General features: G+C 39.1%; 1 protein-coding gene across 3 annotated transcripts in view; it reads right to left on the bottom strand.

The window, feature by feature from the left end:
* Positions 1–23,137, bottom strand: part of fah (fumarylacetoacetate hydrolase (fumarylacetoacetase)) — a 105,591-nt gene that overhangs the window by 26,522 nt on the left and 55,932 nt on the right. For all 3 annotated transcript variants that reach the window (XM_060941108.1, XM_060941107.1, XM_060941109.1), the window contains 3 exons: positions 8,745–8,842; positions 5,623–5,675; positions 2,273–2,372 (listed from right to left, as the gene is read on the bottom strand). In XM_060941108.1, coding sequence (XP_060797091.1) covers positions 2,273–2,372; positions 5,623–5,675; positions 8,745–8,842 — 251 coding nt within the window. The remainder of the gene's footprint in view (positions 1–2,272; positions 2,373–5,622; positions 5,676–8,744; positions 8,843–23,137) is intronic.

Genomic DNA, 23,137 nt, shown 5'->3' with positions numbered 1-23,137 from the left:
AGATAAAGCAGGAAATGTGGGGTAACTAATGAAGCAAGATTGTAAGTAACCTTCAAAATAAATTTATCATAAGAATAAGCTTCCAGGGGCGGCACGGTGGTGTAGTGGTTAGCGCTGTCGCCTCACAGCAAGAAGGTCTGGGGTCGAGCCCCGTGGCCGGCGAGGGCCTTTCTGTGCGGAGTTTGCATGTTCTCCCCGTGTCTGCGTGGGTTTCCTCCGGGTGCTCCGGTTTCCCCCACAGTCCAAAGACATGCAGGTTAGGTTAACTGGTGACTCTAAATTGACCGTAGGTGTGAATGGTTGTGTGTGTCTATGTGTCAGCCCTGTGATGATCTGGTGACTTGTCCAGGGTGTACCCCGCCTTTCGCCCGTAGTCAGCTGGGATAGGCTCCAGCTTGCCTGCGACCCTGTAGAACAGGATAAAGCGGCTAGAGATAATGAGATGAGATGAGAATAAGCTTCCACACATCAAGATGAACTAACATTGTGTGAATATTTGAACTCAACATTATCCAAATCTGCTATGGACAGAAGCCAAGCAATCAGGAATGCGATGCTCCACAGAACCCAGTGTAGGTCTCATAAAAAAGCAATATGGGTCGCAGCATGCTGTGGAAGGTAGCGTCGTCGACCAGCGGTGTGACAGAATAATAAAGAAAATTGATAGCAGTGTTTACTCTAGATGGCCATTTTGCCCTGACCGGGAAACAGCACTAAATCAAGCCCATGTCAGTGCCGTCTCAGATGGCCTCTCTAAACTTTCATAAGAGAAGGAAGTTGTGTCTATATTTCAGACATGAACATGAGGCGACATTCAGTTTCCCCTTCTGTGTGGTTCACCTGAAGACAACAGGGTTGATAAAGGTAAAAAAATAAAATTAATAAAATATCACTCTGGCATGAATAAACTTTCATTATATGTACATTACACTTCTACACAGTGTATACACTCACTGGCCACTTTAATAGGAGCACCTGTATACCATCTCAGGTTCCACTCCTGCTTTTCTGCTCACCATGTAAAGAGTAGGTTAAAGTGCATATCACGGGTAAATTCAGGAGCAAGATCAATGTACTTCTCCTATTTTATATTAAACTTTGTCAAATATAACGCCCAAATGAGGATGGGTTCCCTTTTGAGTCTGGTTCCTCTCGAGGTTTCTTCCTCATGTCGTCTGAGGGAGTTTTTCCTTGCCACCGTCGCCACAGGCTTGCTCATTGGGGATAGATTAGGGATAAAATTAGCTCATGTTTTAAGTCGTTAAAATTCTGTAAAGCCGCTTTGCGACAATGTTTATTGTTAAAAGCGCTATACAAATAAACTTGACTTGACTTGAAATATCTGTAACATTCTGCATTCTCTGCAATTTTTTTTTTACCTTGCGCAATACCAGAAAAATTCAGTTGAAATCAAGCCATTTGAGGTGAATTGGTCCACCTCTGAAAAAACTTGGCATTTGAATTTCCCGGGAAACATTGATTTTCATGACATCATCTGCGGGACGCCTCCTTCTGAATCCTACGTCAGTGCTGGTTTGTTTATGAGAAAACGACCTGGTGGTTTTCTGCAAATTTCTTCAACGTTATCGCGTAATTATTAAAATGGTTAACAGATGTATCGTAGGAGGGTGTAGCAACACCAATCTTGATGAGATTAGTACTCATCATTTTCCAAAAGACCGGACAATGAGAGAGAAATGGGAGCGCTTGGTCTACACAGGCTATGCACTGAAACCGTGCAAAGCTCGCACAGCCTGCTGGCGCTTCCGCAGATGTCGTCACGATTCTGGCTCCAGACTCCCTTGGGATTTTTCCAGACGCCTTTTGTTATTTTATTTTTTTCTGCTGTAGACAGATGGCCTTGTGCAAAATTACCCTTCTGGATGAGTGTGTAAAGGGACATACTTTCATATTAAAAAAACATGAAATTGGCCCACTTTAAAGAGTGGTTATTCAACTTAATGTAGCCTTCCTGTCTACCTGAACCAGTCTGAGCATTCTCCTCTGAGCTCTCTAGGATGCAAGGCATATACTACCTTGTAGCTACATTTATTAGTCATTTAACCAGGTAAAGCTAGAACGTAGGTCACTGTATATGTATACAATGTTTGATTGTAGCCCATCTTTTACTAATCTAATGTTACACTTTAATGGAAAGGGATTTCAGGGCCATGACTGACCAGATATTACTAACAGGTATCTACAGGGTAGGTGGACCTACTAACCTGGCCATGTCTTCATGATAAGGAAGAGGGAGGAAAATGATACTCACCACTCCAGTCGTTCATCAGCACCATACCAAAGATGTGTTCATGTGCTTTCTCTATGGGAATCGGCTCTCCTAGTCTGTTCCCGGGACCCACAAAGAAAGCCTACAAAACACACACACACACACACACACACACACACACACACACACACACACACACACAGTGACCAGACAGTCTGATATCAGTATTATGTCTGGTTATGTTTAAGTACATTGCACAAAATTTGATAGTATTGGAAATGACCAATGGCGTATCCTCATATTTTAAAAGACTGAACAAAATTAAGAAAAGTCTACTATTTAACTGTATATTATCTCCCTTTTATACCAATCTTGAACATGATTGGTCGGAAGGTGTTGATTAATTTTCTGAACAGGAAGGCTCCGATTGTAATCCTGGCTGTGGGTCAAATAACAGGTATATTAATGCATTCCTGAAGCTTTTCTTCGGACCACAATGGAAATAAGTGTTTTACACTTTGTTGTGCTATCCTTGGTTTTAGTTTCATGTCATTAAGTTCAATTGTACATTAGTATTGTCCTGCATGCATGTAATTTTACCTTAATAAATCTATTATAATATATTACAGTTTCTATAGTAACAACTCACTCATGGGAACTTGTATGGCAAAGCTTCATATACACTGTGTGCACAATTATTAGGCAAGTTGTATTCCTGAGGATTAATTTTTATTGTTGAACAAATACAGTGCTCTCAGTCAATCCAAATTGTTAATAAACCTAAAACCCGAACGTTTAACAAAGGAAAAGGGAGTTCAGGCTTTCTCAGGGGAATATATAATTATTAGGCAATATTTAGTGTGCAGAATTATGCAACTAAATGAAAAGCTAAAATTTTCCCATCTCACTTATTTTAATTTTTAGAATAAGTGTAACAAATAAACAACTCAAAATTAAGAAATAAACACTTTTGGCATTTCAAAAATATTCAGTGACCAATATATCCACCCTTCTTTTCAGTAACTGCCATGAGCCTTCCATCCATGGAGTCTGTTAGTTTTTTGATTTGTTGACGATCAACTTTTTGTGCAGCAGCAACCGCGGCCTCCCAAATGCTGTTCCGAGTGGTGTATTGTCTTCCCTCACTGTAAATATCATGTTTAAGAAGAGCCCACAAGTTCTCAGTTGGGTTTAAGTCAGGTGAGGAAGGGGGCCATGTCATTACTCTCATCTTTAAGGCCTTTGCTGGCTCACCAAGCAGTGGAGTACTTGGATGCATGTGATAGTGCGTTGTCCTGCATAAAAATCATGGCCTTCTTGAATGATGCAGACTTCTTCCTGTACCACTGTTTGAAGAATGTATCTTCTAGAAACTGGCTGTAGGTTTGGGAGTTGATTTTAAGTCCATCTTCAACCCAAAATGGTCCGACTAGCTCATCCTTAATAATAGCAGCACATACCAGTACCCCTCCTCCACCTTGCTGGCGTCTGAGTCGACGTGGTCCTGCGTGTCTATTAGTTATCCAGCCACGGGCCCATCCATCTGGTCCATCAAGAGTCACTCTCATTTCATCCATCCATAAAACCTTTGAGAAATCGGTCTTCTGATATTTCTTAGCCCAATCTTGACGTTTCAACTTGTGAGTCTTGTTTAGTGGTGGTCGTGTTTCAGCCTTCCATGTCTCTGAGCACCGAACACCTTGTCCTTCTGGACACTCCAGGTAGGTTGCAGTTCTGGAATATGGTGGCACTGGAGGATAATGGGTTCCTGGTAGCTTCATGTTTAATCCTTTCCAAGTCTTTTGTGGTTAATTTGCGTCTTTTCTTTTCCACATGATTTTTGCGACCCTGTTGACTATTTGCAACAAAACATTTGATTGTTCTGTGGTCACGTTTCGATAGTTTGGCGATTTCACGAGTGCTGCATCCCTCTAATAGGCATTTTACAATTTTTCATCTTTTCAGTGTCTGTTAAATCTCTTTTTTGGCCCATTTTGCCTGAGATAAAGAAGCTGCCTAATAGTTATGCACACCTTAATATAGGGTGTTAATGACTTTAGGTCATACCCTCCCTCATTACACAAATATCATCTTAGAATGCTTAAATCTAATTAGCATTCAAGTGTATATAGCTTGGGGTTGGAAAATATGCATAGAAATAATGGTAGGGTCACAGTACTCACTTGCCTAATAATTGTGCACACAGTGTATTCTAAGCCTTATAACAAAGTTTTTTTTTTTAATTAGCAATATTCAACAATGAAACATGTATACTGATTGCCCCAGTGAAGCTTTCTGGAAGGATAAGTTTATTTAATATTTATGAAAGAAGGCTTTAGTCAGAAAGTGTTTTGACATAAAGCTGATCAATTACATTTTCAGCTGTGGGGAATGTCATCAGGAAGGATGGCTTTGCTCTCTGTTCTCAGTTTCTTAGTTGTTTATCGAGCTGCATTTTTTTCATCTTATTAGCTTGAAGAGCTTTATGACATCAAGAAAAGAGAGGCTGGAGAGAGAATGACTGTTTATAGCTGTTACAGTACGAGTGACTATTTGTTTTGCAGACATTCCGCAAAATTAAATGCGACTACAAATGTAGGAAAAATATGACAATCTTTAATAAATCAAAAAGTTAACTGTTAGCAAAGTACTGCGCTATAAATCATGGGGCATGTGGTTATTGGAAAATAATCAACTACAAGGTTGATTATTTCCCTATAACCACATACCCAGTCATATTTCTTATACAACATGCCAAGCATTACAAAAAGCAGAGGATTGTCGATTTTTCTTTCTTTAAACTGAACGATATGAACTTAGCAAAATCACTGGCGCTTATTTATCAGCAACAATTATTATCATAATAGAAATTACTTGTGTCGAAATGCCTATTCTATTCATTAAAATGAAGCATTTCATATTAAAAGTACCTAAAGATTGTAACTGTAATGGCATGAAATCTTAAACAATTGACTTTATAGAAGGAAGCCCTTTCAGCTTCCATTCAAATCCTGATTATTGTTACATTAAAAATCATTGATGTGTTGTCTTTTTAATTATAGTTGTAATGGTGTTAAAAGTTTTACACAACATTAGATCTGCCCCAGTCTAAGAGCATCATTCTGACAGCCACCGAGACAAGTATTTTTTTGTAAGATTTTTTTTGGGCTTTATTCACCTTTATTATTGGACAGGACAGTGTAGAGACAGGAAACGAGCGGGAGAGAGAGACGGGGAGGGATCGGGAAATGACCTCAGGCCGGAATCGAACCCGGGTCTCCAGATTTATGGTATGGCGCCTTATCCACCTGAGCCACGACGCCCCCGAGACAAGTATTTTTAATGAAGTACCCAAGTCAAAGTCTCAATCGCTGACACAAAAGCACTCTTACCATTTCCAGCTCAATGTCCAGTTGCTTTGATGGCCCAAACACAGGAGGCTTGGCTGAAAAACAGACAAGAAAAATAGAAAGAGAAGGGAAAAAAATGACAAAAATGACAACATTTCTACCATTTACATTATCTTGGTTGAGAAGACAGAAAATCTCCTGGACATTAATGTTCCTCTCTGGGACTCGGCGCTCGGTCCTGAAGTGTCAGGACTCCTCTAATGGTCAGCACAATGGATCACAATGAATAAAAGCTGATCAAAGGCAAGCATCATGGTATGTAATGAGTAAAATACCCTCAGATGTAAGTGCTCTGAGCAAATTTCCTTTAGATTCTTGCGATGAGTCAGTGTCTCACGACTGCAGTCATTGCAATTAAAGCCTATTGATGTGGCTGCTGCCTGACTGTGCTGCATCTGAGAAGCTAACATCAGATACAAGAATCACAACCTTATATCATTACTACAGTCACCTTTATTCTTTAGCACCTCATTTTATCCAGATGATTGGCAAGTACATCTTCGTAATAATATAAGGTTGTTTAAGAGCCACTTTATCAAGTGACTGGGTCTCAACTGACCAAAACAACTGGCAAACACATGCAAGTGCTGTTTAGGTAACTTTTTACATACAGTATCAGTCAAAAGTTTGGACACATCTTCTAATTCAATGTTTTTTCTTTATTTTTATTCATTAAAAGACACTTCATGTCTTAAAGTAATGATGGAGGTCATTTCTCTTTACTTAGTTGAGCGGTTCTTGACATAATATGTGCTTATTGACTGAGTGAAGGGGCCGGATGGGAAAATATTTGGCTCTTGGTCATTTGTATAGCCCTCGCTGTGCTTGGCCCGTACGGCATGACCTCGAGCCAAATATTTTCCCATCCAGCCCAACCCAAGTCAGTCAGTAAGCATTTTATCGTATGACCTTTTTTAAACTAACATGCACAGTGGAAAACAATGAACAACGGTGTGCGAAAAATGAACCAATCAATTTTTATTTGATTGACAGCAAGCCATTTATATGCTGAATCACCTTTGCACAAGTTTGAAATAACAGTTCGAATTCTATAAAATACAACTGACTTTACCGTTCTCTCGAAATGAAAACGATTTTAAGATAACATCATTAGTAAAAGTCAGTTCAAACTTGAGTCAGGTCATGGAGACATCAGTGCAAGCCTGTTAATTCTACACAAAAGAATGCTGATTTGAAAACAAAATAGAGTCGAGTCGGCAGTCGAGTCATCAAGTCTGTGCCTGATAAATCATCTGGATAATAAAATTCACTTTCACTGTGCTCAGCTGTGTCACTCATTTTTCACAGTAACAATTCAGAGCAAAATGAAAACAGCAGAAGCGAGGGAACAGGTCTGGGGCGGCATACGCCTTTTTCCGGACCGGATTAAAAAAATCCGTATCTACCCAGTCATGCGACTTTTCCCAATGGTTTTATTAAGAGCGTGCGCGCGGGTCCGTACGGGTCATATGATAATATGGATTACTACAATTGCGGTATAGGGCTATTTACTGTATTTTTATTATTTACTATTTAATCTCAAACAGCATTAAGAAAGCAAGAAATTGCACTAATTAACTATTGACGAGGCATACCTGTTAATTGAAAAGCATTCCAGGTGACTACCTCATGAAGCTGGTTAAGATAATACCAATAGTGTGCAAAGCATCACCAACATAAATGCTGGCGACTTTGAAGAATCTAAAGTATGAAACTTATTTAACACTGTTTTGTTTACCACATAATTCATATATGCTCCATGTGTTATTTCATAGTATTGATGTCTTCAGTATTGTTCTACAATGTAGAAAATAGTCAAAATACAGAAAAAAAAAAAGCTATGAATGAGTAAGGGTGTCCAAACTTTTGACTGGTACTGTAGGCGAAATGTGTTTTACTTATTTATTTAAGATACAGACTATTTGTGGTATGTTATTGGATAAAGAACAAGAGTGCGCTGAGAGCACAATATCCCCCGCTGGCAACTATATCTATGCAAAAATGCGTAATACACTCTCATGAAATTGTCAAAGTACAAGTTTGGTAATCATGGGCCTTAACTCTGGAAAAAATTCGACCGAATTGAAATTGCAATATGCGTATTACCAACATGTAACAAAGAATCCTGTCAAGTTTTGTGAAATTCCTCCAAAAATTGAGAGAGGAGTTGATTTCAGAAGGTGGGTACCCTTCCCGGGATGGACGGACAGACAGACGGATGGACATCGCCAAGACATAATCCCCCTTCGGGCCTTTCAGCCAGCGGGGGATAATGATAAAGAAACAGGTTTTGTTTTGTATGTTTACCCAAACATTTATGGTTTATTCAGCCTATACTACTCCATCCCTGACTGTGACATGTTATTACATTAAAATACCATTACTGCATTGGTTCCTTTACCAAAATATAAACTACAAGACAACGGTTTGTGATGATTATTAATAAGATTTATTTAGGAACCTGAAAATCACTCCTAATATTTCAAAGTGAACGAGCGTGTGTTAGGCCAGGATGAAATGCTTTATTGCAAGTATTTTATACTGTGATACACTTTGTGATTCTCTTTAAGTTCATGAGAAAAGATCAGGTTGGTTGTGTGGACCGATTTCAGATGACTGAGATGTTTGAAGCCTTTTGTTAAAACGACAGAGCGAAAGCAACGAAATCACCCAGATCTCTGGAGAGGACTCGGACCTTTCTGGAATTTTATAGTACACTGGGACTGCTGTATCTGCAGGGGATACGAAACCGCAGATAGTAGAGAACCATATTTAAATCTTATGTACATCCATACCTATGATAAAGTTTAATTTAGAAATTATACACATCAAAAAAAGGAATTAAAAATACAATTAAACAATTATAACTTTTATTATAGTATATTGTTATGTGGATGCTCTCTCTCTCTCTCTAACAGGAGTCTTATGCTTCTGTTTAATATTTTCAGCCTGGCGTAAACCATGGATAAATAAAACCATGGTTGCCGAGTTAGTGGATATGGTGGTCCCACTGTATTGACAAATTCTTTGAATATTATGATTAAAATAGTAAAAGATATCCTGGCAGTGCGCGCGTGCACACACACACACACACGTGTAATTACCTGCATCTGGCCTCATCTGGCCTTGAGGTCTTCTGATTGGAGTTCCTGAGATGACCACAGATGAAGCTCGGCCATGATAGCCAACCGGCAGCCTCAGCCTGAGGAGATGAAACAGCATCACTCGCTCCATCCATCCATCCTGCTATTTTAAGCCACACATTCATCATCCATCTATTCGTCCTTCTACCTTCCACTCTTGCTTGTTCAAGGAACAGGACCATGCACTCTAATAATCTTTCTTCCTCCATCTGTTGTCATCTTTCTCTTAAAGTTAGCAAGCAGTAAATTTTGTGCCAGTGTCACAGAGACCCGGTTTTGCCTGAGGCTGTAGGCGCTTGGCAGATTTACTAAGAACGCTATCTACAATGAAGGAAACAGTGCAGTGTGCCTGGATGTTCAGAGATTAATAGAAGAGAAAAAGGATTATGGGTATCGTCAATGACTGCATATGATTGAAAGTTACCTTGTAAGAACAAACTCACCAGGACACTAGAACAGAGTATGAGATCTCTGTGCTTCTCTGTATTTACTTTGGCACTTCTGTTGCAAGAGCTTAATGCTAACTTGGTTAGTTAGCTAAATAACCACAGCAAGTTGCTGCAACCTGTTTATAACTAGCTAACTTAATTTATTCTGTCCACATTCACTGGATATGTGCAATCGCACGCTCTGATCGGCTACTCTACTACGAGGCTATCAGCTCATATACCGTGAGTAGAGAAAAACAAAATGGCAGAGCATGTTGCTGAACCAACCGAGGATGAAATAAAAGCTCTACTTGAAAACAAAACCCCCCAAAAATACAAAAAAAAGCAACAAAAAATGGAATGAAAGTATTTGATGGTATCTTTTTTTCAAGAATTATTATTATTATTATTATTATTACTACTATTATTAGGGGCGGCATGGTGGTGTAGTGGTTAACGCTGTTGCCTCACAGCAAGAAGGTCCAGGTTCGAGCCCCGTGGCCGGCGAGGGCCTTTCTGTGTGGAGTTTGCATGTTCTCCCCGTGTCTGCGTGGGTTTCCTCCGGGTGCTCCGGTTTCCCCCACAGTCCAAAGACATGCAGGTTAGGTTAACTGGTGACTCTAAATTGACCGTGAGTGTGAATGGTTGTCTATGTGTTAGCCCTGTGATGACCTGGTGACTTGTCCAGGGTGTACCCCGCCTTTCGCCCGTAGTCAGCTGGGATAGGCTCCAGCTTGCCTGCGACCCTGTAGAACAGGATAAAGCAGCTAGAGATAATGAGATGAGATGAGATAATAGCATTTGTCACAAATTTCCCTGGTTTCACCTTATTTAAGTTACTGTGCAGAGGTATGGGGCAATAATTACAAAAATACAATACATTCATTATTCATTCTCCAAAAAAGAGCAATAAGGATTATACACAAAGCTGGTTATTGGGATCATACAAATATATTAGTCTTACAGTCAAAAATACTGAAATTTGCAGATCTGGTGGACTATCAAATGGCACAAATATTATTCAAAGCAAACAATAATCAACTACCACATAATATTCAAAAACTGTTCACTGAAAGAGAAGGGAGTTATAATTTAAGGGGTTTATTTAAATTAAAAAATGATAGGGTGTGCACAACCAAGAAAAGTTTTTGCATTTCTGTTTGTGGGGTGAAGCGGTGGAACAGTTTAAATGAAGAGCTCAAGGGATGTCCAGACATGAAGCAGTTTAAAAAGATGTATAAAAATTTTATTTTCACAAGGTGTAAGGATGAAGGGGATTAATCATAACTGGCTGTTTACTGTATATTTTTAAATTTTGTTCTTTTTTGAGTCATCGTCTATTTGTTTTGTTTTTATCTTGTTCTTCTCCATTGTGAGCGTGGTATTAGTAGTAAACTTGTGTAGACATATGGATAGACATATATAATTAATTATATGACATAGTCAAAGAGAATTGATATCTGAATAGTTATATATATATATATATATATATATATATATATATATATATATATATATATATAAATAAAAAGGAAGCTAGATAATCAATTTATATTGACTAAAGAAGAGGGGTGGGATTAAATAAGTTTTTACTTCAGCCCACTCCTTTTCAGACATGTAAACTCAAAACTGCTTAGTACGTCCTTGTTTGTATTTTTGTTTTGTTTTCTTTTGTTTTGATATATTATTATTACCTATATTATTTATGGTTTATTTTCTAATTTAGTGGCTTTTTACGTGTTCTTATTGCAAATGCTGTTTTGCTTTTCTTGTTTTCTGCTTATTTATTCATCGTTTGTTTACATGTTCGAAATAAACCATCATCAAATTGCTACGGTCATTTTGCTGGTTTGTTTACATTCGAAGTGGAAATTATTTTGTTGGACGTTTTGTATAAAGTTATCAAATTTGCAAAAAATAAAAATGCTCCGTTTCTCAATATCCAGTGAATGTGGATAGAATACAACAGTTATTCCACTCAATCTCATCGTACATGGCTTATAAGGTCATGTACGACTCAATTTCATGGAATAACTGTCAAATTAGAAAAAGAATAAAAGTCAGTGAGGTGTTGCTTGGACCAAATATTTGATCAGTGTACAACAAAATTTCTGGTATAAATAAAGGACCATGCAGTTAAAATTAGAACTGAAAACATGCATAGCATGGACTCGTCATGTCAGTCATTGCTTTGCTGGAGTATCAAGAATGCTTGTGGTACTTCACTGAACTTGGTGAGTGCAAAAGCAAGTCCAGAAAAAGAACAAGTATCGACTGACATACTGAGAAACACCTTGACTTTTTCCTTCCAAATGAAACATTGCACTTTTCAAAAACACTGGCAGGTTTACTGGCCCCTAGGGTTGGCACAGTGGGTGCTGAGACCCAAAAGAGAACCAAATTATTTCAGTAACCTTTGTTCCTTCATCACTCCATAATTTTGCTGTCTACATCAAATAACTGCAAAAGGGCTCTGGGGCATGTAAATAACACCAAAAAGTGTTGCACATTTCCTGGGTATGAGTCACAGCAGGGTGACATTTTGTCATAGCAGGGAAAATATGCGAGTATATTATATGGAACACACACACACTCTCTCTCTCTCTCTCTCTCTCAAAGCAGCAAGACTACGTCAAGACTGAAATTTTTAGTGAGGTGGAAACAACTCTCAAGCAATGTTAGACATTTTCTTACAGAGCCCCAAAATATGCAAGCCCTGAAATTGTGAAAATAAAAACGCCATTTCTCTGACTTAATATGTCATTGTTTAAACTTCATCTCATCTCATCATCTCTAGCCGCTTTATCCTGTTCTACAGGGTCGCAGGCAAGCTGGAGCCTATCCCAGCTGACTACGGGCGAAAGGCGGGGTACACCCTGGACAAGTTGCCAGGTCATCACAGGGCTGACACATAGACACAGACAACCATTCACACTCACATTCACACCTACGGTCAATTTAGAGTCACCAGTTAACCTAACCTGCATGTCTTTGGACTGTGGGGGAAACCGGAGCACCCGGAGGAAACCCACGCGGACACGGGGAGAACATGCAAACTCCGCACAGAAAGGCCCTCGCCGGCCACGGGGCTCGAATCCGGACCTTCTTGCTGTGAGGCGACAGCGCTAACCACTACACCACCGTGCCGCCCTTGTTTAAACTTAATAATGAAAACAATACTAAATTATTCTGCATGTTTTTTACTCAGATAGTAAGTAAGCCAGACTTCAGTGCTTCAGTGGAATTAATACTGTAACATGTGGTGATGAGAGGCAGGATGTAAGCATGCTGTCTATTAAGAGCGATCCATAAATCATCGTCAAAGTCCATAGCAGGGGTTAGATCACAAGCAGACAACAAAAAAACCAGAGTAATTTATAATCGGAGATGCAAAAATGAGTAAAAATCAAAACCAGGAAATAACTAGGAAACAGGAGATGCAGAAACCACAAGCTTAGGAACGCATCTATATGTATGAAGATCACAAGCTTAGGAACGCATCTATATGTATGAAGATCACAAGCTTAGGAACGCATGTATATAATGACGAGTCTTTACTATGAAACAAAGACATTGAAGAGTATACAGTTGTGCTCAGAGGTTTACATACACTCATCACGGACATGAATTGGGCAGCACGGTGGCATAGTGGTTAGTGCTGTTGCCTCACAGCAAGAAAGTTCCAGGTTCGAGCCTCATGGCCAGCAGGGGCCTTCCTGTGTGGAGTGTGCATGTTCTCACCGTGTCTGTGTGGGTTTCCATCACAATCCAAAGACATGCAGATTTGGTTAAATACCCAGCCACTGAGGTTACACAAGCCAGTGCATAGTCCTAAGCCTGGATAGATTGGGGAGGGCTGTATCAGGAAGGTGTAAAAACTTATGCCAAATCAAATATGCAGATTATGATGATCTGCTGTGGTGACCCCTGACAGGAGCAGCCGAAGGAAGCAGATGATCGTGGACATGATTGCTGTCATTGATTTCTTTGAACTGTTCTTTCTCTATTGTAGAATAATTGTACAACATACATCTTTCATAAATTTAAAAAAAAAAAAAAAAAAAGAATTTGGTGCACAAGTTTTAATTACTGTGGGTTTTCTGAAGTCAACACAAGGTCAAAATTATACATAGAGTCAAAAATACTGTATACTGCACATGCACAGCTACTTATTAATTCAGTGGTGTTGAAAGTCCCAAAATGTCTTTTAAAGGAGAACTGAAGGCAAATTTTTTATTATCGAAATTCTATTTCTCATTTTATTAAATACAGGAATGCATTTCTGACAGCTATTTTGTCACTGCTATAGCAAGTTATGAGTGTTTGAAATATGCTATGTGATATATCAGTCCATATGTCAAAGCAATGGCCATAAACGAGATTCGTTGAGACCTGTGCGAGACATCGTAGGACGGAAGTAAAACTTACAGCGGAACTCAAAGCGACCAACATCTGCCAATGTTCCCTGTGTCCGAAATCGCTCACTTGTTCACTCCTCACTACTCCTTATATAGGGAATTACTATATAGAGGACTATATAGTGAGCTCATTGGTAAAATGGAAAAAAAAAAAGCTTTTGGACACTAGTCCGTCGCGCTGGTATTTATGTCATTACTGTCACACAATTAAAACTTGCCAGATCAGTCGGCTGGTGGGTTTTCAAAATAATAAATACATGCATGCATTTTTTGTGATAAATCCATATTATACTGAGCATATTTCCCACATTAATCAATACAAAGTAGCTGCATCTTTCAGCTTTTTTAAAACCAAGGCTGAATAATTTCTTCTTTGCCGCTGCCTTTTATTAAATCAAATTTGATGCTTTTAATTTGATTTCTTTCAGCGTGACCACAATGCATGATGGGATATATTGCTTGGCTAGTGACCATTGGTTGTACGCTACTTTTCGTGATGCATTGTGGGATACTTTGAGTGCACTATATAGGGTGTAAATAATCCTCAATGAGGTTTCGGACAGCACTACAAAATGGCGTCGCCACTATATAGTGCCCTCTATAGTGAGTAGGGAGTGATTTTGGACACAGGGGTTGTCAAAAGACACGCGCGCCCTCTTTTGAATGCTGATATAATCAAGCCGGAAGTTTTGTTTGTTTTAATAGCGATCAGGAAAGTTTGAAAAAGTAGGCAGTAATCGTCATTTAAACTCGTTTTTGTGCAATATTTCATTTGGAAAATGGTTTTCAAAATGGCGGCACCGACACCTGGCTGACACTTCACGTTTCGAAGTCTCGTGAAGATCGCGTGGATAAGCGACGCCTGCCGTGGACCAAACGAACTAAATTCAACATGGCTAAAAACCAAACAGGCCGATAAGTATAATATTTAATTGCAATTAGTTGCCAATACGAGTCACGATATAAAGGTTACTAAAACCGAAAACGTAATTGAATAACACGTTAAGAAATAAAGCAAGTTTAAAAATGACTTCAGTTCTCCTTTAACTTGCCAAGTCCAAGGCCTCTTAACTTCCTGCTAGTGATCATGATTGACCACAGCTGGAAGCTTCTCTGTGCAATCAGTAACAAAGGTTTGTTTGACAAGTACAAGTTATTTGGAGATGTAACTACTTTGCCAACGTCTGGAAGAAGATCCTAACTGTCACCTTCAGCTGAGAGGAAATTGGTTCAGATGGTCAGGAACCACAAAAGCACAGGCCTGCCATGAACTGGAAGCTGCTGGATCACCAGTGTCGCTGTCTACAGCCGAGCATTTTTTAAATCACCATGGACCGAGAGGCTACGATCCAAGAAGAAGCTCCTGCTCCACAATCAACAACTTCAAGCTTGACTAAACTTTTCAGCTGGCTACATGGACAAAGAAAAAGCCTTCTCGTGGAAAATCTTACAGCCAGATAAGACCAAGATTGAGTTATTTGGCCACCATGACCAGAGGTATGTTTGGAGGAGTAAAAGCAAGGGTTCCTCTTCATCCCCAAGAACACTTGTTGAAGAATTGTTCAGCAACTGTGAAAAAGTGGATGGAATAATGAAGGAGGAGGACTACCTTAGAATTTTTCAGCATAACCTCAATCAATCAATCAGCAAGATGGCTGAAACTTGGACATATTTGGGTGTTCCGACAAGTCAATGACCCCAAACACATCAACTCTGGTTGTGGAATGGATAAAGCAGGCTTACATTAAGCTTTTGGAATGGCCTTCCTCAAGTCCTCACCTCAACCCTATTGAAAATATATGGACTGTGCTTAAAAGTCAGGTCCATGCCAAACCAGGAAACACACAAATTGTACTTTACTAATTTTGCCAAGAAGAGTAGTCATATCCACTCCTCTACCAAGAATGTCCAACTAGAATTCTGCCAGAAGCTTTGGCAGCTCAATATTGCTATGACATTCATGTACACGATGAGTGTACGTAAACTTCTGACCACAATTGTAAATAGACAAACTCTTCATGAACTAAACGGGGAAAAGGTGGGCACAATAATGACACAGAGATAAACCAATAACAGGACAGGGGCAGTGACAAGGACTGCATGAAACCAAAGAACACATGACAATATGAAAAAACATGGACAGGGACTCAAAACAAAGCATGAATTGCTGTACTCAGGAGCATGCCACGTGCAGAAAGGGGGAATTTGTGATAAATTAATCTATAGTTAAATGATTGGTAATTCAATATATGGTCAAGGTTTTAAATCCAAACACCTAAAATGACAGAACGATGGGGATAAAAACCTGAACACGATGCAGTTTGGCCCAGAAAGATCTGTAGGGATACAGAAAGAACTGTATGGATTTAATTTTAAGGAATAGCAACCGTTATTACTATCAGCTAATATTCGATAAATTAGTCATGTTGATAATATAAGGTGTTAAATGTGAAGTCAAAATAATGAGATAATAAATCACAATAATATATGAAGTAGAAATTACGATTTATGTCAAAATAATAAGAAATAAATTAACATAGCATCTAAAAATAATGAGACAATAACTCAAAATGGCTTCATATCTTAAAATAATGTGTTACTAAGTTAAAATAAGATATTAAGACAAAAATAAGGACTCACTATCTTAAAATACCAACACAGCAAAATCTTCAGTATTGAATTAACACCCAGATGTTGAAGTATCTATCACCCTGTAGTGTTTATATATGTCCAACTGGGTACAAATGAACCATGAAAGTATTAAATCAACACTCTGGATGCTAATTCAACATGGGGGAATTTTGCTGTGAAGATTTTGAATCGGAATAATGACAATATCTTGAAATAAATCCTCTCATCTCATCATCTCTAGCTGCTTATCCTGTTCTACAGGGTCGCAGGCAAGCTGGAGCCTATCCCAGCTGACTACGGGCGAAAGGCGGGGTACACCCTGGACAAGTCGCCAGGTCATCACAGGGCTGACACATAGACACACACAACCATTCACACTCACATTCACACCTACGGTCAATTTAGAGTCACCAGTTAACCTAACCTGCATGTCTTTGGACTGTGGGGGAAACCGGAGCACCCGGAGGAAACCCACGCGGACACGGGGAGAACATGCAAACTCCGCACAGAAAGGCCCTCGCCGGCCACAGGGCTCAAACCCGGACCTTCTTGCTGTGAGGCGACAGCGCTAACCACTACACCACCGTGCCGCCTGAAATAAATCATTCAGTCAAAATAATAATATAATGCACTTTTTTTTTTTAAACTAAACTTGCAGTTTGGGCGTCTGTTACAAAATGATAGAACAATCTACTAACTAAAATTCAGACACTGACAATTTTTTTATCCAGGCTAAAAACAAAAAATATTCAGATACTACCCTATTCATATATTTGAAATTATTGATATGATTCATACACACCCATCCACCTGCTGTTTGATGCAGTTATCTAATCAGCCAATCCCATGACAGCAGCACAATGTATAAAATCATGCAGATACAAATCAAGAGCTTCAGTTAATGTTCACATCAAACATCAGGACGGGAAAAATTATTGTGATCTCAAAGTGTGACTTTCACTGTGGCATGGGTGTTGGTTTGAGCCAGATGGACTGGTTTGAGTATTTCAGAAACTGCTGATCTCCTGGGGTTTTCACACACAACAGTCTGTAGAGTTTACACAGAATGGTGCGAAAAACAAAAAACACTGAGTGAGTGAGCGACAGTTCTGTGGGTGGAAACACCTTGTTGATGAGAGGTCAGAGGAAAATGGCCAGTGCCGAGTTTCCCAAAAGCACCGTAGCACAAAGATCATCGTTAAATGGTAGTGCGAGCAGGATAATGAACACACTCTCTCTCCTAGTTGAGATGCTCTTAGCGTTAAGAGGCTTTTGGGAAACCCACCACAGATTGGTTTAAGCTGCCAAGAAGGATATAGTAACTCGTATAAATCACTCTGTACAACCACAGTGAGCAGAAAAAAATCTCAGCATGAAACAGCAGAAGAACGCATTGGGTTCCACTCCTGCCAGCCAAGAACAGGAATCTTTGAATCAAGAACAAGTTCCTATTAAAGTGGCCGGTGAGTGTATTTAATATTTTTTTTTTACTGTTTTATTACTTTGCTATATGTATTGTTCTTGTATCGTTTTATTCTTGTCAGTGACTGCATGTGATGGACATTACAGCAATTGTCACTGATGGCTAAAATGTCTCTGACCCCATCTAGAGGCTGGCTGCAGTACCACTTCCAATTCCACCCTTAGCAACATACAGTGGTGCTTGAAAGTTTGTGAACCCTTTAGAATTTTCTATATTTCTGCATAAATATGACCTAAAACATCATCAGATTTTCACACAAGTCCTAAAAGTAGATAAAGAGAACCCAGTTAAACAAATGAGACAAAAATATTATATTTGGTCATTTATTTATTGAGGAAAATGATCCAATATTACATATCTGTGAGTGGCAAAAGTATGTGAACCTTTTCTTTCAGTATCTGGTGTGACCCCCTTGTGCAGCAATAACTGCAACTAAACGTTTCCGGTAACTGTTGATCAGTCCTGCACACCGGCTTGGAGGAATTTTAGCCCATTCCTCCGTACAGAACAGCTTCAACTCTGGGATGTTGGTGGGTTTCCTCACATGAACTGCTCACTTCAGGTCCTTCCACAACATTTTGATTGGATTAAGGTCAGGACTTTGACTTGGCCATTCCAAAACATTAACTTTATTCTTCTTTAACCATTCTTTGGTAGAACGACTTGTGTGCTTAGGGTTGTTGTCTTGTTGCATGACACACCTTCTCTTGAGATTCAGTTCATGGACAGATGTCCTGACATTTTCCTTCAGAATTCGCCGGTATAATTCAGAATTCATTGTTCCATCAATGATGGCAAGCCGTCCTGGCCCAGATGCAGCAAAACAGGCCCAAACCATGATACTACCACCACCATGTTTCACAGATGGGATAAGGTTCTTCCGCTGGAATGCAGTGTTTTCCTTTCTCCAAACATAATGCTACACATTTAAACCAAAAGATCTATTTTGGTCTCATCTGTCCATAAAACATTTTTCCAATAGCCTTCTGGCTTGTCCACGTGATCTTTAACAAACTGCAGATGAGCAGCAATGTTCTTTTTGGAGAGCAGTGGCTTTCTCCTTGCAACCCTGCCATGCACACCATCATTGTTCAGTGTTTTCCTGATGGTGGACTCATGAACATTAACATTAGTCAATGTGAGAGAGGCCTTCAGTTGCTTAGAAGTTACCCTGGGGTCGTTTGTGATCTCGCCAACTATTACACGCCTTGCTCTTGGAGTGATTTGTTAGTCGACCACTCCTGGGGAGGGTAACAACAGTCTTGGATTTCCTCCATTTGTACACAATCTGTCTGACTGTGGATTGGTGGAGTCCAAACTCTTTAGAGATGGTTTTGTAACCTTTTCCAGCCTGATGAGCATCAACAATGCTTTTTCTAAGGTCCTCAGAAATCTCCTTTGTTCGTGCCATGATACACTTCCACAAGCATGTGTTGTGAAGATCAGACTTTGATAGATCCCTGTTCTTTAAATAAAACAGGGTGCCCACTCACACCTGATTGTCATCCCATTGATTGAAAACACCTGACTCTAATTTCACCTTCAAATTAACTGCTAATCCTCGAGGTTCACATACTTTTGCCACTCACAGATATGTAATATTGGATCCTTTTTCTCAATAAATAAACGAGCAAGCATAATATTTTTGTCTCATTTGTTTAACTGGGTTCTCTTTATCTACCTTTAGGACTTGTGAAAAAACTTTGTGTGAAAATCTGATGATATTTTGGGTCATATTTATGCAGAAATATAGAAAATTCTAAAGGGTTCACAAACTTTCAAGCACCACTGTAAGTGAAGGGAGCATAAAGCAGCAAATAACAGTTATACACCCAAGTAAATTTTTTTCCAGTAATTTGAGATTTGCTCAGGGAAACTGGACAGTTGAAGACTGGAAAAAGACCAGGTGATTTGTTTCCTACTTTTCAACTGTCCAGTTTGGGTGGGTCTGTGTCCGTCATTGCCTCAGATTCCTGTCCTTAGCTGACAGGATTGGAACCTGATGATTTCTTTTAATGTTGAAGATCATCCCCCTTAAATTTTTATATTCTGTGCATGGCGAGATGCTTTTCTGCTCACCACAGTTGTAAAGAGTGATTATTTGAGTTACTATATCCTTCTGTCTATTTTCAATGTTTTTTGCACCATTCTGTATAAACTCTGGAGACTGTTGTGTATGAAATTCCTAGGAGATTAGCAGTTTATGAAATACTCAGACCAGCCCATTTGGTACCAACAACCATGCCAGGATTAAATTCACAGAGATTACATTTTCTCTTCATCCAGATGTTTGACATGAAAGTGAAGTGAAGCGCTTGACCTCTCTCTCTCTCTCCCCCCACCTCAAAATAACACAGACTGTTACTGCAATTCATCTGTACTCTTGTTAAATAAATCAGGCACTTGCCATTTTACCTTTTTTTTTATTTTAAAACATCTGCTCACGACTCAACCTGTAAACGAAACATTATTTGCACATGGTAGATATTCCCATATCTGTTCAGCCTTCTGCACCATTTCCATTATTATTTTTTATTTTATTAGCTTTGCCATTGATCCTAAAATTTATAAAATATTGTAAATCTTTACAAGTTAAAAATGAATAAACAAACAAACAAACAAAATAAATAAATAAATAAATAAAGAAAGAAAATATAGTATATTAAGTACATTAAAAACAATTCTAATTCAAGTTATTTCTGCTTGTGTGGTTTTTGTATGTGTGTGCCTTTCTTGAACTGTATTTTATTACATATAGATTTTTTTTTTTATACTCGTTTTGTTTGTGCATTTATGTTTATACCGAGGGTCTGGAAGAAATGATATTTCAGTCCCGTACATGTCCTGTATATATGGCAGAATTGACAATAAAATTGACTTGACTGTGTCTGCATTGAGCTGCTGCCACCAGATTGGCTGATTAGATCAGAGGTGGACAGTAATGAAGTACATTTACTTGAGTACTGTACTAAAGTACACTTTGAGTATCTGTACTTTACTTGAGTATTTTTTTGGAAACTTATGACTTTAACTTCACTACATTTGAAAGACAAATATCGTACTTTTTACTCCACTACATTTCTATCAAGTTCCTCGTTACTCTGAAGCAGCTTTGAAAGTGGATGTTTTTTGTTTTCTTTTATAAAACGTGATTGGTTTTTTCGCATGTGACACTGAGACAGTCTATCAGTAATCACTAGGGTCACGTCCATAGACTGTATAAAATCACGAAAAGAGTTTGCTAGCATGTCAGGTGGAGCTTCAGCGCTACAGGTTCTACAAGTTAGTCAGTAAATCCAGTTGGTTGCTTCAGAGGCATTCAGTTTTGTAAGCATTGTGGCAATAATACAACAATGCATTGACAGAAAATGTACTTTTAGTACTTAAGTATTTTAAAAGCAAGTACTTAAGTAAAAATTTGACTGTACAACTTTCACCTGTATCAGAGTAATATTTAACCAGTGGGATCTGTACTTTGACTTAAGTAATGAACTTGGGTACTTTGTCCACCTCTGGATTAGATAACTGCACAAATGAGCAGATGCACAGGTTTTCTTAATGAAGTGAATGGTGTGTGTGTGTGTGTGTGTGTTTTTCTGCACTTCAGTACCTAACCCTTAATTAATATTAGTCAGTAGCTAACGTTTATAAAAATGTTGGCAACCTGAAGTCTTGCATTGTGCACAACAATGTTCATTTTAAAAACAGTAGGTTTTTGCACCATTTGACAGTTTCATTGTTTGCCTAAGCAACATGAAAAAAGTCTGTTAATTACATACACTGAAATCTCTAATGCAGCACAGACAATCTTCATACGTATTTGTCTAATGCTTGAAAGCCAGGTCAAGTGTAAAGTCTGGTGATTTGGAATAAAAGAAAACAGTCATCAGATGACGATGTATCCCTCCGGCCCCTACAGGAAACCCCACTCCAAATTTTCCTAAGTTGAATTGGGTGCCATGGAAATATGGAAAAAATAAAAATCACAGAAATCCCAAAATGTTAAAAGACACAACTCCTCTAGGTCACTTAACATAACTGTCAGGTTTCATGAAAAAAAAAAAAAAAAATTCCTAATAGTTTTTGAGTTATGCTCCAGAAACTAAAATGCTTACAGACGGACAGACAGACGGATGGACAGAGCGATCGCTATATCCCCCCGTATTATCCAGGGGGATAATAATGCCAAATTACTACATGTATTTAACATACACTGTCATTTTTTATATCGGTATATGGAGCATGTCTACAAGGAGTACGCATAAGCAGGAGAGATTTTCGGTTAACAATTTCATTCCTTTGAAGAAATTCTGTTCCACAGTGTCCCCTTGGGAGTCCAATGGGGCTCCATATGGCGCACGGAATAATCTGTTGTACCTTAAAGGAACAGTCCACCGTACTTCCATAATGAAATATGCTCTTATCTGAATTGAGACGAGCTGCTCCGTACCTCTCCGAGCTTTGCGCGACCTCCCAGTCAGTCAGACGCGCTGTCACTCCTGTTAGCAATGTAGCTAGGCTCAGTATGGCCAATGGTATTTTTTGGGGCTGTAGTTAGATGTGACCAAACTCTTCCGCGTTTTTCCTGTTTACATAGGTTCATATGACCAGTGATATGAAACAAGTTCAGTTACACAAATTGAAACGTAGTGATTTTCTATGCTATGGAAAGTCCGCACTATAATGACAGGCGTACTAACACCTTCTGCGCGCTTCGGCAGCGCATTGATACGGAGCTCAGATATCAATGCGCTGCCGAAGCGCGCAGAAGGTGTTAGTACGCCTGTCATTATAGTGCGGACTTTCCATAGCATAGAAAATCACTACGTTTCAATTTGTGTAACTGAACTTGTTTCATATCACTGGTCATATGAACCTATGTAAACAGGAAAAACGCGGAAGAGTTTGGTCACATCTAACTACAGCCCCAAAAAATACCATTGGCCATGCTGAGCCTAGCTACATTGCTAACAGGAGTGACAGCGCGTCTGACTGACTGGGAGGTCGCGCAAAGCTCGGAGAGGTACGGAGCAGCTCGTCTCAATTCAGATAAGAGCATATTTCATTATGGAAGTACGGTGGACTGTTCCTTTAAGCATCAATGTTACATTCAACCGAGACCATTTCCTCATGAAATATTGCACTATTTTGTGCTAAAATTTTATGCAGTTGGAAAAGTAATCAATGCTTTTCCTGATTTCATAGAGATCTGGGCAGTCTGTGAAATGTTATATATTCAATAGGATGCATCTGATTTCATCAGGTGACTTAGAAGTTGCAAATGGTCAGTCTAATTACATTACTTTGGAAAGTTATTCATGTCTAACAGTGCACAAGCCAACAGCAGAGCGCTTAAGAATGATCTGAGAAGCCGCATGTTTCAGGAAAGATTAA

The sequence above is a fragment of the Neoarius graeffei genome, chromosome 15 (assembly GCF_027579695.1).
Source record: "Neoarius graeffei isolate fNeoGra1 chromosome 15, fNeoGra1.pri, whole genome shotgun sequence".
NCBI classification, from domain to species: Eukaryota; Metazoa; Chordata; class Actinopteri; order Siluriformes; family Ariidae; genus Neoarius; species Neoarius graeffei.
The sequence above is the reverse complement of the archived record's forward strand: the minus strand, read 5'-3'. Positions and strand labels throughout refer to the sequence as shown.